Source organism: Anser cygnoides, chromosome 14, assembly GCF_040182565.1.
Source record: "Anser cygnoides isolate HZ-2024a breed goose chromosome 14, Taihu_goose_T2T_genome, whole genome shotgun sequence".
Lineage (NCBI taxonomy): Eukaryota > Metazoa > Chordata > Aves > Anseriformes > Anatidae > Anser > Anser cygnoides.
This window is the reverse complement of record NC_089886.1, coordinates 10,688,364-10,705,786: the sequence shown is the minus strand read 5'-3', so window position 1 is coordinate 10,705,786 and position 17,423 is coordinate 10,688,364. Positions and strand designations below refer to the sequence as shown.

Below are 17,423 nucleotides of genomic sequence, written 5' to 3'. Positions count from 1 at the left end.
TTGGTGGCATGGTTGTGGGGCAGGTTTGACCAGCTTAATGCTGAAAGACAGACAGAAAGACGACCAGCTGGCAAGCACGCGTAGGTGGGGGAGTCATGTTGTCCGTGTTTGCCAAAGGGGCAGAGAATAACACGCGTTCCTGTCTCTCAGTGGAGAGGGGGAAGTTCCCAGAAACTTGCTTTATCTTTCTGTTCTTAACCCTTTTCTGGCATCTTCACAAGGCTTGGTATTGGGAGAGGAGGCACTCTGCAAAAAAGTAATTCAGAAGTCAGCCCTCCCGAGCCTGGCTGTGAGCAGGCCCCTTTTGTCTCCCCAGCACCAGAAGGGCAAGAGCCGAAATGTTTTTTCCCAGAATTAGCCTCGCTTAAAGAGAGATGGGCTACGAATGTAAATAAGTCACAAGTGCTTTCAGAGCAGGGTCCTTGCCTTGGCCAGAGCTGGGGAAGCTGCCTGCCTCTCCATCACCCCACGAACATGCCCCTGGCCTGTCCCCGGCTCGAGGAGCTACTGCACGCATTGCAAAGACCAATACAGTGTTGCAGGGAGCAGAAAGACTCAGGCAAATATTTCTGAAACTAAAGGGTGATGCGTTGGCTCCACGCTTTGTCTGATCCAGAACAAGCATTGTTAACTGGAAGGTGTTAAACTGTGCCCAACGGTGGATGAAGGCACGTATGTGAAGGTGTATCCAGCCCCTGGTCACAGCTCCTGTCTGTAGATGTCTAATAAAGGTTTGATTTAGTGTGTCCATGTCTGAAAAGTCATTCTGGGAGCACGGATCCCACTTGTCACCATGCTAACTCCTTTGTCCCCCGGGGCAGCTTTCATCCCACGAGCACAGCTCTCGCTGACCTGCCTCTGAGCAGGGGCAGGACTTGATGGTCCCCAGAGCTCCCTGCCAGCCTCGGCCCCTCTCTGCTGCTGTGAATCATCTCCAGGTCCTGGCTTGCATCATTCCAGAGGAATTAAACCCCTCAAGTCTGAGGTAAGTGTCTAAAACCCATTTAAAATCCCCAGGGTAAGAAAGAGGCTTTCAGAGCAACAGACTTGACTTGGATTTTAAAGGAAGATTTTTTTCTGGGAAGCAAAAACTCCTCTCTCTCTGCTTTCTTCAGCATCATTCCCAGGTCACAGCTGTGGGATAATTTTGTGATGGGGGCTTCCCACGACGGGCTGCAGGAAGGGTGCAGGAGCGGGCAGGTCTCTTCCTTCTCTCTCTCAACTCTTTAAACCATTTTTGCCTTCTTCTGTCCCAGCTCCTCAGCCCTACCGTGGCGCTGACATGGAAGCATCAGGTAGGGCATGAATCAGATAGGGCATGACTTCCAAATCCAGGTGCTTAAACTCCTGGGATGCTTTTCAGAGGTGATGAGCAGCCATGACTGCTCACGCAGGCTGAAGCTGAGCAGCAGCACTGGCAGGATGGAGGGGAAACTGCACCCAACAGCGCAGGGCAATCCGTGCAGGAGCCAGACTGGCTTTCGGGGGCTAGATCAGTATCTGGGTTAATCCCGGCTTCTTTTTTCAAGTTGAATGGAAGTTTCCAGCATTTGTCATTACAATTTGGAAAATGTAAACTGATCCCTTGGTTGGTTTCTTCCAAAAAGCTTGGAAGACTTCAGCTTCCTGCAAATAGCTACCGAGGCTGGGAGGGGCAGGAAAATGGGGATGACAGATTCGGGCGGCATTAAGAAATCAATGAATACAAAAACCCTTTTTATCTCTAGACCCAAAGGAAGTTTACAAGAGGCTTTTCCTCCACTGTGGATGGGAAACCTGGCCGTGTGTTGAGGAGGGGACCCACTCGCCTGTGGGCGCTGCCCGAAGCCTCACCAGACCCAGCGAAGGAGCCGAGAAGGGGACCGACAAACAAGACAGACGTGGGCTCAGAAACTATGGCAGAGGAGGCTGGAAATGCTGGAAAATAGAAGCAGAAAGATGCATAGATAGGTTGAATAGTGCCCTCCCTTCCCGTCCACCAGCACAACAAAAGCAATGGGCAGCCCAGCACGGCCGGGCAGAGGAACAGGCAGGGTCTGGAGTGGTCGTCCTTGTCGGGGCGAGCTCAGCTGAGAGGAGAAAAGCAAGGTACCGAGGAGGTACAATTCTCTCCAGGTTCACACGTAGCAACAGTGCAAGTTTCTATAGCAACGCCAGGATTATTTTTAGCATTAGTCATATTTTAACAGCAACAACCCAACGTGGAGCTGGGGTGGAGGGCTGCATTTTGCCCCCCTCCACTGCTTCTTCCTTTCCTCCTGGAGATGCAAAAGTGCAGGCAGGCAACTGTGTACGTGTATGTATGTGACCTGCCCGTGCCTACGAATAAAGCTGAGAGGAGAGGGCATCAGGCAGAAAACTCCCTTTTCCCCCCAGTGAGACTCCTTTGTTGCTGACCCTTCGGTGGTGCTCAGCACCCTGGTGAGGTGCTGGTCCCGGTGGCAGCGTGGTTGGACACCCAGCCCACAAAAGACATTTCTGGGGCATTCTCCCAGCTCCCTTCAGTCCCGATCTGTGCTAAGAACAGAGCATCTTCCCCAGCACTGGGACCACGGGAAAAGACACAGCCCAGTCTCGCTGCCTTGGAGAGCACGGGGAGGTGAACAACGGGACCGGGCACAACTTGCAGCTTGTATTTTTGATACTGCACAAATACAGGAGGCCAAGCAGATAGAGCTTTTTGGCTCTCCAAACAAGCAAGCATCCTCCAGGATGCCAATCCCCGTGGCTGTCACCAAGCAACCGATTCCTTAGGCAAGTTTGGAAATTCTCTTTCTTGTTCTACAAAGCCCGGTGCAGCACAAACAACAGCCTTGCTTAACAGTCACTGGAGCCAGTGACAAACAGAGCAGATCCATGGCAGCCTTGGCCAAGCAAAAGCAGGAATGCAAATTATAACATCCCCTAAGTATCTGTTATCCACCCACACAGTCACAGACAGTTCCTCTTGCCACTCAGAACAACCCAAATCATTAGCAATAAAAATATGTGCCGTGATAATTAATAATTTCCCTTGCACGCAGTTTCTTTCATGCAAAGAAAACCCAACGGTGCTTCACAATTCGTGGCATCACTGAACAGCGAGCAGCTTGCAGGGGCTCGGCCATGCACGCATACCCCCAGGAAGCAAGGCAAACACTCAAATCTCCAGCTCTGGGAATGGAGCAGGAGTAGCCCTGCTGGGATACGACCAGTAAGAGCCCTCAAGCCGTAATTTGCTCGAGGAACCTTCCCACAAGCAGGGTGCCACTGAGAAGGGATGGGAGAAGAGGCGAGGGGGCAGACAAAATTAGTTTCAGCCCTGTCAGGGACCACAAGATTTAGCCCAGAGCGCTCCATTCCCACCGTGCTGCTGAGACTCCACTGAAGCCAATGGGAGCAGCGAGTGAACCCAAAAACATCCCGTCACTTCAAGACCCCTGCTCGTGCTGGGGGCCCCAGGCAAGACCTGCCTGGGCTACGGTCAAGGCAAAGGAAGGGAATGGTGGCTTTCCCTCTCCATGGGCCTCGACATACCTTGCATTTATCACAGAGGTATTTTATTGCAGTGTGGCTTCCAAGAGGATGTGAGTCTGTGCTGCACTTGGGGCTGGGAGCAGGTAGGGTGCTTCCCAGGCTGCCTCTTACCAGTGAATAAAGTCTTTTATGGAAACAGCTGCTAAAGCAACAGCGGTGCCTCTGGCTTCCCATCCTTACTCACTGCCTGCCTGCAGCTTCTGCTTCATGGCTCACGGATCCACAGGCCAACCCATAGAGAAAAAAAGGCAAATCACCTCCTGTGCGGCAGCTTATACATCTAGCGGGATGCACTAAAGGGAATCTCTCCGCTGGCAATATTTAAGAATACACAAACTAAACCAGGTATTAAACAACCATCAGGGGAGCCAGATCCTGATCACATCTGTGGAAAGCAATCCTCGCTTGTCTCTGATCTTCTCCAGCTCACTTCTGCTCGCTCCTGAGCCCGTACTGAAGGAGGGTCACTGGAGCTCTGCTCAGAAGAGCAGGGAATCACTTCTGAAAACGACCTCGTGGGCCGGCTGGAACCAAGCTTTCCATCTTTATTTTCCCTCCTGAATACCATATTTGCTATGCCATCCACATCACCGCATCCAAATGGCCACCCTATGATAGCAAAATGGGACGACCACACACTGCCCCCAGCACCGCCATACAGGACTGGCCCTGGCACCTCGCCTGGAGGAGCACGATGCCCAGAAGGACGGGAGCAGGCAGGACTTTTTTGTCCACCAGCTTACGCAGCCTGTGGATCCCCCGCATATTCTGGAACAGGCAGTGAGTACAAATGCCCTTGGGGAAAGGCCAAGTTTGTGCTGCGAGTTAATTGCCCGTATCCACGGCATCCAAAAAACCACAGAAGCTCCTTAGAGACGAGCCTGCTGCCTTGTGAAATCACGGATGCTGTTTTACCACTTCAGTGAGTACTCAGTGTCCCCAAAAAAAAGGCAAGGTTGATTAAAACAATTTGCTCTTCAGCCTTCGTCCATCTGCTAAAACCCGCTGATCTTTCCCCAAGAACGCTTCAGCACAGAGCCAAGCCACCGGGAGCAGAGACGACGGGGAAAGCTGGGATAATTGGGCTGTCGCTGCCATAAGGGAGCTGTGTAAGCCGGGAGAGACGGAAAGGACGCGTGGCTGGCTGCCAGGAGGGCTGTCATCCCCGCAGGTGAGCTAAGATTAGTGCCTGGGAACGCAGTAAGGATGGGCGGCTCGCTCCGCTCCTCCGCCGGCTTCCGCGCCGCTCTCACGACGCTCAGCCCCGCGCAGCGCTCGGTGCGGGCAGCGCGTTATCCTGCAGCTATTTTCAGACGGTGACGAGGAGAAGCAGAAGGGCCTGCGATGCCCCAGCTGAGTGGCAGCCAGCGGAGCTGCTGTTGTCACTGCACCAACTCCTCGGCACCTGCCACCTCTGGATTTGGCATCCGTCCCCCAGGCTCGTACCAGGATGATATCATCTGCTTTTCTGACTCCATTTCGACATCTACCTGACACTAAGTTATGTAAAGCCCCATGAGAAAGAAAACTGGAGCAGGACCCAGAGAAGCTAAGGATGCTCTGGAAGGCAGGGATCACGACCGAGCCCCTGCCTTTTGGCGTCACTCCTTGCCACAGCTCTTGGCTGCTGGTCCCAAATCCCAGCAGAGCTGGAGGCAGACCACACCTCAATAGTTTTTGGCGAGCACTCCAGTTGGAAACCACTGGAGAAAGACCAGGTCTTCTGGCATTTACCCTTTACTTTCCTTGATTTCCCCAGGTCACTAGGGTTGTGCATGAGAAGAGGTGTGCATTTTCTCCCTGTTAGCCCAGGACAGATAGGGGCTGCTGGGGGAGGCTCCAAAAGCGTGCCGTAAGGCTCTGTGCCTCACTAATGAGCCTAGACTAAAGTCACGGGGATGGGGCTCGCTCCCCGCCTGGCAGCTGAGGCTTATGACACTGGTTTTGAGCTTATAGCAGTGGCAAGAGGGAAACTCCTCGTGGCCAAAGCTGTCGAGGTGGGAATGCAGGAGAGCAACAAAAACCATTCTTGGTAGGGCTGGGAGCAAGAGACTGCAGCTAGCTCCCAGTCACAGAGACATCACTTTGGAGGAGCTGGAAGGCACTTGCAAGGTTCCAGCAGAGCTGACAATTCAGGAGGATGATGGTGAATCAGTGCAAGTTTGTGGCATGATTATTCCTATAAGTTGTGCAGATATTTGGGAAAATGGACATTATAGATGCTGGAATGGTCTGCTGCTTGTGGAAAGGACCTGAAGGTACCCTAGCATCTACTTTGGCTGCTCTGGAGCTCAGCAAGTGCATTAACCAAGAAAATTAATTTTTATTGATCTGTATTCAGTCCTCCATTGTTTTACACACACTTAGCTTAAGGAGCTTCCTCAGGAGCCTGACAAAATAAAAGCTATTTTCCAAAAAGAAAATCTACCTCTTGCTCACAGCAGGATAACCAAGGGAGGAGACCCCATGGGCTGCAAGGCGCCTGTGCCATCCAGCCACTACCTCTTAGCTCCCCAGATCCAGCCTCAGCTCCCCACTCTCCCGTCCTCCCAGAGAGCAGAGGGCAAAAAAAGCAAGCGGCAGCCGGCGTCTCCGGAGGGCTCTGCTCTCCCACGCTGCATTTCCACGGGGAAGCCATGCCAGGCTGATGAAGAGCAGTGCGCCTGGCCTGCCCTCAGCTGCTGTACGTTTCATCTTCCCCAAGGAAACGGAGAATTTTCCTAATTAAGCATTAAAGTGATTCAATTATGAGGAATGCTCTCTTGTTGAGTTAAACTCCATCTCAGACAAGAGTGCAGCAAGGCTGTGGACAATTCTGGAGAGGTTTTGCTGACTGGTAGATCAGGAAGTATCGCAGCTCAGAAATGGGATTTTTTTTCCCTTAAGAAAAGCGCTGAATCGCAGCTTCTGCAAGCGTAGAAGACAATGGAAAAAACAAAAGAAAACGAGACAAACAGGAAAAGAAAAAAGACACAGGCAGCTTCTTGAGCAGAAGCATACCAAGTATTTTGGGCTGCCGGCTGCCCCAGTGCCTCCCAATCTGCCATGGACAGAAGGAGGCTGGGATTTGTGCAATTAAACAGGACAGCATTTGCCAATGCAGTCCTCATCCCCAGTCTCAAAACCCTTGATGAAACTTGCTAATTGGCATGTCAGACTGCTCTGACTGACAGCTCTCAGGTCAGCATAGCCCCATGTCAGCTCTGCGAGGCAGCTAAGTGAAAAGCATCCACATTCCCTGAAAGGCACATCATTATTTTTGTTTCAAAAACAAGCAGCCCCCTTCTTCCCCACGGTGGCAGCAGCCCTGGGTGTCCGTGGGGCTCGGTCCTGCCCCAGGAGGGGCTTCTGGTCCCAGCTGGGAGCTGCGAGCGCCTTGTCCCCAAGGCTCAGCTAGAGGCTGCTGCGTGCCTGGTGGCTGTATGGGGACAGCCCCGTAGCTGCTTTGCCAAGCAGGACTCAGCCCAGGTTCTCTCTTCCCCAGCCTCACCAAAGGAGGAGGGACAGAGAGAAGCCTCCTGGGCATGCTCCTGGTGCTGCCTAACTGCCTTTCTCTGCAGGAACACCGTGTGAGATCAGGGTGGGAGCCAAGGCTGCACTGACAACCCAGGGAATGCACTTCAACTTGTAATGTCCAGTACGGACTATGTTTTGGGAGAGAAAAAATATTAAATCGCAGACACTGTCTAGACAAACGTAGCCACCTTCCAGGCCCCCCTTCCCTCCCATCTACTCCATTTGCCTTCACGCTCTCCAGCTGGCCTGCCCAACATCCCCTCCTTGTCTGCTGCTCTGCATTAACAATGTCCCCATTTGTCAGGGGCTGGGGGGACTCCTTCCAAGCCAGCACACCTCGCTCTTGCAGGGACAGCTGCAGAGCAGCGAGCCAGCAGTGCAACTGCAGCTCACGGAGCCGTGTCTGAGCCAGCTTTACACTGGCTGGAGATGGTACTGATAACAGCAGAGCTGTGGCAGGTTGGAGCTCAGTCCAGAATCTGGCCAAGAAGTCGAAAAATGCCTTTTCAGGCAGCGTGCCATGAGCTGCCTGCTACTGCTGCTACACCGCCAGCAGCACCGCTGCATACAAGCCCCCACTACACGCATCTCTGCCCCAATGTCAGATCCAGGCTCTGCAGAATACAAAGATGCATTTAATCAATTGAGCTGCAGAGAGCATCTTCGTAAAGAGGCTGAAGGCTGGGTGAAAGCAGAGGGTGACAATGAGCATCAAGAAATGCCCTAAGAGGAGGCAGGTCGGTGCTGAGAAGCAGGGCTGGACACAAAGCTGCTTCCACGAGAGCAGCATCTCCTCTCTGCTGGGAGGTGATGACTGCTGCGGCAGCAAGTTGCATCCATCAGAAGGGCTTTGTGAACCTCCAGTGATCTAGAAGGACGTATGAACACACTTCTCCACACCAGCCGGCAAGCCGCCCTTGCAACAACTTCGCGGTCAGCTGCAGCCAGGAGCTGGCACCACGACAGATGCCCTTCCCCAGCTCTTCCTCCACCATCCCAGCAAAGCTCACGCCTTGGGACACCAGCACTGACCACGCAGAGCACGGAGAGCTGTGCAACAAGCTGATGGCTGGAGGTGACCTTCCACAACCCAGCCAATTTGTGCCCTACTTAGATTAATCCCTGGAAATCCTGGACCGTAACCTCAGGACCTGCCGGCAGCACACTCTGCTAAAATTAAACCAAACCTTTTCCAGGGAGGTTTGCAGACCTTGGGCGTGTGTTTTGCTCCTCAGAAGCTTTGCAGGTTAACTGTTTCCAGCCCAGAAAGGCAGGTTGTGGATGGGCAGGCATGAACTGGCCCTGTGCCACCGTCAATACCGGCTGGTTGAACCCTACGAGCTGAAGGCCCCGGCAGTACCACCTGCAAACGGAGATGATGACCCTCACCTTCACAAAGCATCTCTTGTACCCCAACTGGAAGGGTGACGAAATATTTAAGATAATCCTGAAATATAATTACCATTGAACAAGTTAATGACAGAAGAGACTGAGGCTGTCACCTGGCAATAAGCAGCGATTATTTCAGATACATTATCTCATCCACTTCCCTTTCTGTCCACCTCCAACCTCTCGGCTAGCTGCTCCCAATTAGGGTTTTTGCGTCCCTTCAGCCAGGACAGAGACCATTTTCCTGCCCAGCTGGAGCAAATCCGCTGACCTTTGGGACCTGTCCAGCCCCACCGGGCAGCAGATGCCATGTTCTCGGGAAGGAAGGTACATCCGCAAAGGGACAAGCTGTATCAAACTGACAGTCAGACAAGCCACAATTTGGCCCGGGTTCAGCTGACCTCAATTCTGCCTAAACTCCCAGAGCCGAGCATGGTCCATGGGAAGACCCACAGCTTTCAGCAGCATCTGCCAATGGGAAGCATCAGATGGAGACAAAGGTGGAAATTAGGCCATCTGAATCTGGGCCAGCGCTCCCCGGTCTTGAGATCCCAACCCCTGCTGCAGTCCTGTCCCTGCTGCTGGGACAGGAGGCCACCAGCCCGGCCACTTGCCGTCAGTGCCACCCCTGCGTGCAGGCAGCACGTCCCCCTCCTCTCCCTGTACGCCACAGAAGCCAGGCCAGTTCCAGACCTGGGAATCCAGCTGAAAAACAGAGGCTACAATTCACAAGCAAACCATTTCCCCATTCATTATTCAACCGTCTCAAGTAGCGCACGCTACTTTTCCTACCACTTTGCCACTTTTCAATCATTTGCAGTAAAGCAAATCAATCATTTACGTGACTTACAATTTGGTTCAGCCTACACAAAGCTAAAAAAGACAAGGGCTCTCCTTGAACGGGGACAGTGCATTACTCGAGTGAGGCTGACAAGAACAGGATCTCTTTGGCTCATCTCCTGCCACTCACTGACAGCGATTTAGAAAGGGCTGTTTGACAGTAATTTCCTCTTTCCATTCTTATGCTGCCTGACTGCAAAACTACCAGTGCAGAAACCAAACCGTTAAAAAAAAAAAGACAATCAAACATTTGAGTGAGGTGCCTCTCGTTTTGCCGTCTGATATTTTGAGTGATTTTTGACTAAAAGCACTGAAGACCACAGGCTCCGAGGCACGCTTGCAAAAAAGGGTCTTGAGCATCTTCCCCCTCTTCCCAAGGATGCTGCGACTTGTAAACACGCTGCATGGCCACGACGTGCCTCCTGCTCCTTCTGGTACCCGCAGCACCAGGACGCTGCGTGGATGGGGATGCACAGCCTGTTTTGGGCCAACTATCCACCTGGTCAGAGCACACCACCCCGGGCATGGTTACACACGTGGGGCTGATTTTTGGAGCCTGACATGTATTCTGCAGATGCACTTCCTTGCTACAAAGGCTTTCTGGTGCTCTGCTGTTCTCAAGCTCTCACCCCTTGCAATCCTTTACCCAGGCACCAAGCCACCCTGCTGCTGAGCTGCCAGAGGATTTACTTATACACGTCTTCTCCCTGGAACAGCCCCAATATCCATGTCAGTCATGATCATACTCAAATTCCACATCAGGCAGCTTTCCTCATCTGCCTGGAAATATTATTTTAGCCTGCTGCCACAAAGAGACAGATTGGTATCAATTTTAGATCAAGCTATTTAAAATACCCTGGTCTCCTTTTAAAATCTTTCTTTCCTGTCTGACTAACTGCAGGCAACACATACACCCTCAAGATGCCTGAACTTTTGGTGCAGAACACGGGTATAAAACCCACTTCCTCTCCTGATTGCACTTCCAAAAATGAAGGACTGTGCATAAAAACTTAGCCCTTGAGCTGCAGTGCTTCCACAGGGAGAAAAATCTCAACAGGGGACAGAAATGGCTGGGATGACCAGAAAGACCATAACATAGTGGGAGAGTAAAGCCTGCAAGAGGCAGCTTGCTACACACTGCCAAAGGAGGGCATGCACCGTTCAAATGCAGATGAGGTGAAGCGTAAGCAGAACCTGAGAAGCTGGTCTGGCACAGATGAGAGATGTGAGCAAGAAATCCCTTCCTTGCATGCCAGAAGTCCTCTTCATCTCAATATGTGCCTGTGTAGCCCAACATGTCCTCAGTTACTTGTAGATACTAATGAACACATGCTCCTCACTGGAAGCAGAGCCCTCAACAGAGTGACTGGGACACAAGAGCCCTTACCGCATCTTTTATGACACACCTTGGGCTGAAAACCCCTTCTTGTCTCCCCGCATCCCACACTAAGAAGCTTCACCAGACATCCCTCTACCTGTAACTGCAGAGCTTGTTAGATTAAACCTCGCCCTCTTCAAAAACCCACCCACTGCGTTTCCCCTTGGAGACTTGTGTGTCTGCAAACGTGCCGTGTGGCTGCGGTGCCACCTCCTCGGGGCTGCCCCAGGGGGAACGCCGCAGCCCCACCACGCCACTGGCACCGCCGTACCTGCGCAGTGCAGGGGCACGAGGGCGAGGACGGGGACCCTCCTGCTGGCCGTCGCGTCTCGTCTCCTCCCTGCTGCCACGGGATTCCCTGGAGGACCGGAGAGAATTGATGGGGATGAGATGAGTAACCACGGTGAAGAGAAAGTACTCTTACCACACACACAGAAGGCTGGAAGGAGCAGGGGATGCTTTCGTCACTTGCTTATAAGCTAGACAGTGAGGCTAAAGAGATTTCACATTCAGCCTTTTTCTTTCCCCTTCTCAGTGAAAATATTCTGGTTCAATAGTGACATTCGAGTGCAGGGGGAAAGGAGTGCAACCATCCCAGCTTCCCTTCTGGAAAGGCAAGCAGGGAAGAAAAGCTCTGAACAGCAAACACACACTGACACACATTTCCAGGCTTCCTTCACACTCTGCAAAGCAGGGCACCAGGGTCAGCGCCTCTTCTCTTTCCCATCACATTCGACGTGAAGCACGCTGTAGGGTTCAGCCCCAACTCATGTGTTAGCTGGAGGAAAACACAGCTGATGTAGGGAGCGTAGCACTGCTTCTAGGCCAAACAGCCGGAGCCTCAGCACAGAAACACCTCGTAAAGCATTAGCCCGGCTTGCTTTTCTGCCGGCCTTCTGTTTACGCGGGCAGGAGGCTCTTCCTCTGCGCTCTGCTGTGCTTGGCAGCGTCTTGGGAATGCTAAGTCAGGCAACCTGCCTTTAAGGCATGGGAAATCGGCTGAAAACATAAATAGCTCGTGCGTCTTCACCCGCTGCTCACGCGGAGCTTCATGGCACAAACACAACGAGGGAAGGCACAGCACATCGCCAGCTCCTCCGCAGCACCCAGGTGAAAGCTGGGCCGCCCGCTGCCACCGTGGGGACACAGCAGCGACCACGGGCTGAGGGTGGCAGAGCCCCCTGACCTCAGCTAACGCACCCGTACACCCATCGGCTTTGCTGATAAGACCAAATGGGCTGGCTTCACTTCCCTGCAAGTTTTATGTACTCGATGCACGCGATTTCTGTCACGGCATGGGAATTCTGGAGAGTCTAAATATCCAGGGGTGTCCGTGCGTCTGCACTGCTTCCAGAGGCACCCACTGTCCTCAGCTCCAGGCGTGAGGGCGAGGCCATTTATTTTGCCTGGACACCTTGAGTAACAGATGACTGCCCGCGTCTTCCTCCTCGCAGACAGCTCATTATCACCTTGTACACACACAACCGTGATATTTCACGTGTCTCCTGTGCCGTCTTCTCAGGCCCATTGAGCCAAGGAGACCTCACAGTAGACTGCGAGCCAAGGATTTACCAAAGGACAATTTATCTGCAGTGAGAGCCCCTAACCTTAAGAGATTACCCTGAGCTTCAGGCTGAGAGGGACCCGGGGATTTTCCAAGAGAGATGGTTAGGAAGAGGTGGAAGATGAACAGAAGAGAAGACAGACAGCAGGTAGAGGCTGGATGCTGCAGAAGCAGAGCCATGGCAGGGCAGAAGCAACAAACTTCCTCAAAACATTAAAAAATAAATAAATAAATAAATAAAACACTTCTGCATCTTTTTCTGGTGCCATCCACAGCTCCTTGCACCCAGACCATATTTCTCAATCCCTTGCCTGGCACTGAATATCGCTCCTTCAGTTCCTCGCAGCTCTTTCATCGAAACATTCCTCACAAACCTCCTCCTCTTCCCACTCAGAAGGCACCAAGAAAACACACGAGGGAAAGCAGCGAAACCAAATCTAAACAAAAAACAGGGCAATGCAAGCTGAACTTGGGATCACTGACACTTCGCCATTAGTCTTTGCAGCCTCCACCCTTTCTGCTGAAAGTTTCCATTTAAGCCGCAAACTCTTTGGGGCAACAACCTCCTCTTTATTCTGCCCATGACGCATTTATTGGGAAGTGGTTAATATCTAAAGTGGACAGGCACAGAGGCTTCTTGGAGTACACGAGAGCCCAATGTCTCCTCGTCTCGTAATCCACAGGCAAGTTGGGGAATGGTTGCATGTGAAACGCCAAGAGCAAGATCTTGAGCCGAGCAACCAGCTAACTCGGGGCATGGCAGTCACACACACCATCTGGAGCAAATCATAACAGTTTGGGGCTGGAGAGTGCCAACTGGCACAAGCTCAGACCCGGCCCTGAAAGCCACGAGCGCTGCTCTGTCGGTGTAGACCAGGAGATGGGGGAACTCCCTTGGACTGAGCCGGGCACGCTTGGCAAACGGAGCTGCTGCAACAAGGAGCCGGCAGGGCTGTCCACGTGCTGAGCTCCATAAGAAATTCTCACAACCCTCCCTGGGACAAGCAGTCCCAGTGCTGTGCCTGCGACAGGCTCATGAGGCAAAAGAAGCAGGATTTGGGCACGCAGCATGGGCTGTCTGCAGCAGACAGGGTGCAGCCAAGGTTTGAGACAGCTGAGGGCAAGGGATATCACACCAACACGGGGATGTGTATGCCTCCGTGTGCTCCTCCTCAGCCTCAGAGAGGATTCCCAGCTATCCCAGTAACCACAGCATCTCCAAGGTGGCAGCACTGGGAGACTCTGCCCAGGGAAGGGAAGGGACCTTTCCGTCCCAGCCCGATGCCGAGATCCCAGGGCTGTCACCACCGGGAATCTGGCAGTAAACAAGCTAGCGTGCGAGGCTTTTGTGGCTGCAGCCAAGCATGAAGACCCCTGAAGGCACATGCATGCTCTTTGTAGGGTGCTTAATGCGTATGGCTCGTTTGTGGAAGGTCAGCTATGTAACAGCAAATTAAGGCGGCTGAAGAGAGTGCCTAAAAGTTTTGCTGCTCTCAGCAAAAGCTCATCTAATAGGCACAGCTCTGCTTTTTGCTAATGAGCATCCTTCCCAACCCACAAGTGGCCAGCACTAAACCTCAGCGATTCCATCAGCCTGCCCTAGCACCTGCAGGCCCGTGAGCTCTCCCCAAAAACTCCACAAAGCCCTCTCGGACCAGCCTTCAGTTAGCAAATTCATCATTTTCTGCTCCCGGAGCAGCTTCATTTTTAGGTGCCACTCAAATTTGTGCAGCGTTTGCACTGTAAATGTCACGTACGTCTGTCTCTCTACCACCACGGCCTCCCCCTTCTCTCCCTGAGCAAACGGAGCCCTGGCCCCGCTGATGCACAGCAGTTTTGGCCACCTCACTCCTCTCCCTCCATCTCCTCCTGGGTTCCCTCTGACACAACACAGCAGCCACCTATCCTCTCAGCCACGGTCCCGTAGCAGCTCTCGGTTCTGATCCGTGCTGTTCTCTGCCATCACTTTTCCCCTATCCCTTTTCCCTGGCACTTGGACCAAACACCACAGCGCTGACTTGTACCATTTTTTGGTTTATTCCTTCCTAGGAGGACTGGCAGTCATGTCGCGCTGACCCGCACCACGCAGCTATTTCTGTCGGGCAGAAGCATGCTCTCCAGGAAACAGACGCTATTTTCCCTTGCGATCTCAGATTGATGGGAGCTCAGGTTCTTCCTGGGCGATATCAACTTTATGAGCTATTTACACAACCTCCTGGCTGTCTTAGCTGGAAAATAGACAGAAGAGAGAAAATCAAATATTTAAGTAGCAAAAAAAGTCTCCAGCCCACAGTAAAGCTGCTTTTCCCACCGCAGAGCCACGCTGGCTCTGCCCCATGTGCCACGAGGGGTGACCAGGCACCGGCAAGTGCAGCGTGGACCCATTCCAGATCTCAGCATGACAAATGATGCCCTCAGCGTGGGGGCCAGAAGACAATGGTGAACTTGTGACACGCTGGATCCTAACCAACTTTGATAGGACAATAGAAAAATTCATAAATAGAAAACGCAGAATTGCTGGAAAAAGCAATTTGTGAGAAAATGTCAGAGGATTCTGAGTGATTTGACCCAAAAGAGAGAGGAAATCTGCATCGAGAGAAGCTTAAGAAAGACCTGACTGAAGAAGATTGCCCCGGTCTTTTGATACAGCTCCAGCCTCAGCTGAGGCTGGAAAAACCAAAGCCTGTTGCCATTTGTGATGTTCAGAAGCAGGCAAACTACTCCAAAAATTATTTTTAAAGAAAAAAAAATCTTTATTCCCTTGTCAACTCTTACACAGGCTCTTAGTTTCCCCAGAGCTACAAGCTTGGTGCCACCGCTTTTGTCATTTTGCCTACAAAGCCAAGATCACAAAAAGTGGATTTGAATCTATCAAGTGGATTTGGATCTATTCAAGAGAAAAAATAAAATTTGGGAACTTCTGTAAAACTCCAAACCCAAATACATCCCACACACAGAATATTTTCGACATTTGACTTCTGGTACTCAGAGAAAAATCTCATGCCCAGTTAACATCAGGATGTTCCCAGGTAGAGCAAAGCACACAACTCCATAGGGGAAAAAATAAAAAAAAAAGGTTTTAAATTTATCCTGCACATTAGGTTAAATTTGTCCTACTCTTCAGGTTCAATTTAACAGCCAGGAAAATCTCAAACCCCCCAAACCAAATGCATTAACGTATTTATCCCTGCCATGGCAACAAAGGAAAAGCTGTGAAACACCTCCAGTCTGAGGCACAGCCACTAGCTGAAGCCAAGCACCGGGCTGGGATGAGCTCAGACATTTTGAGTAAGGGAAATAAGTTATGTATGCATAACTGCGTGGCACAGCGAGGTGGTCCAGAGCTGGGGCGTTAAATACACGCTGCAATACACCTTGTGCTTGCCTCTACGTTAAATCACAAGCCAGTAACTCTTGATCTATGGCCTTGTATTCAATTTGCTCAGTTAATTTTGTAGCTTAAAAGGCTATTGAATACCTTGGGGAAAGCAAACTACACAGACAAAGATAATCTCATCAGATCCTCTGCCCGCTGGCTGCAGTGAAAGCGCTCGCGCATCCTGCTAGTCCCAGCACAAAGCGAGCTCACGGCAGGGTAACCAAACCAAACAGCCCTGTTGTATGAAACCAGACCTCGAAACCTTTGCTCTTCGTCCACACCCACCTCATCCTTTTGCTGAGCATCATCCTCCTAGAAGGAGCTCAGAAATACCTGCTGCAGGGACAGAGCTATAAGATCTGACACCGACTTGTGCGTGCCTCGGGCACCGCGCACCGCCGAGCCGAGACACCCGCAAGCTGCTCGGGGTGGACAGGCTCCAGCACCCGTCCAGATGTGCCCTCGTGTCCCCTCCTGCACCCGCCCAGATGTGCCCTCGTGTCCCCTCCTGTACCCATCCAGATGTGCCCTCGTGTCCCCTCCAGCACCCATCCAGATGTGCCCTCATGTCCCCTCCTGCACCCGCCCAGACGCCTGGCACGGAGGTGTCTGATGTGCCCTTGTGTCCCCAGCAGCCCAGGTCCAACCAGGGAGCGATGCAGGACTCTGGGCCACCATCAGCCTGAGCCAGGCACCCACACCTTAGCAAACCCAGACCTTCCCCACGGCCATCCGCAGCCTCTTGAGCAGCAAGATACCAACCCCAGCTCTCACGGGTCCGCGCGAGGGCTTTACCTAGCCACCGCTCCTCCTCGGGAAATTCTAGGCATATTTCCCAACTAAATAAACTTGAACCCTTTGCACAAGGGAAAGAAAAAGAGGCAGCTCCCACCGGGCTTGGGGTGAATTCTTGGCAGGGGTTGTATTTCTCATCGCCAGTGCAGCCACAACTCGTGTTTCCTTTAGTGAGTTATCTTTGCAGCCAGGAAGTGGGTCTTTCCATCTGGACAGCGTCAGGCTCTTGGCTGATTCTGCCTAAATGTTAACAAATCCCTGCTGCTGCCTTTATTTCCCCTCCTCAGGGATACTTGGAATTTTTATTTTTCTTCATAACCACCGAAGAATACATATTTCACAGAGTCCTGTGATCTTCTGGAAGGACCAAGAGGGAAAGCAAATCACACTGGGTCTCGAGGTTATCTGCTTAGCCTAAAAAAAGGCACAACGTGAAACACAAAGCCAGAGGTTGCACAAGAGATTTGCAAAGCCTTAGGGGATGAAAGACTCATTTACCAAATGGATTTCATGGAGAAATCCCACAGGAGAAAATAGCTCTAACTAGATGGAAATATATTTGCACAAACGACGTGAAGGGCTCACTATGAATGGGTATTTACACGGGGTGCAAGAAGGGAGATGAGGAGAGGCTTGGCGGCAAAAGTAAGTGTCATGGCTGAGCTGTCATGAGAGAGTGAAAAACTTGCTGTCCTGACAGCAACGAGGGCAGAGGCTTCACCCCTCTTCTCAGCGTGGGGAGGGACCCAGGGGAGCGGAATGGGATGGAAAGGCACCCAGGGTGCTGCGCTCGCCCTGGCAGCGCTGCGGCTCCCCGGGGGCCGGCAGCGGGAGCAGCTGTGCTCGCAAGCTACAGGCGACCCCACTAATGAGGGATGTGCGAACTGCCTTCGCTGTCAGCCTCAGCGCAGCTCCTTCAGAGCAAGGGACCGAGCGCTCACACCCACAGCCCGCTCTGCCGCGATTTCTTTGCCACCCGGGAGGACCGGAGGTGCTAAATCAAGGGGTCACACAAAGGCAGAGGAGCCAAACTTCTTCTTCGAGTT

General features: G+C 52.2%; 1 protein-coding gene across 3 annotated transcripts in view; it reads right to left on the bottom strand.

Annotated features, from left to right (window-relative positions):
• The window catches only part of NEURL1B (neuralized E3 ubiquitin protein ligase 1B), a 129,280-nt gene that overhangs the window by 67,018 nt on the left and 44,839 nt on the right, over positions 1-17,423 (bottom strand). The window contains exon 2 of one of the 3 annotated variants that reach the window (XM_048080382.2): positions 10,911-10,997. The exons of the other annotated variants lie outside the window; for them this stretch is intronic. Within the exon in view, the coding sequence (XP_047936339.2) occupies positions 10,911-10,997 (87 nt within the window). The remainder of the gene's footprint in view (positions 1-10,910; positions 10,998-17,423) is intronic. 3 annotated transcript variants of the gene reach the window in all.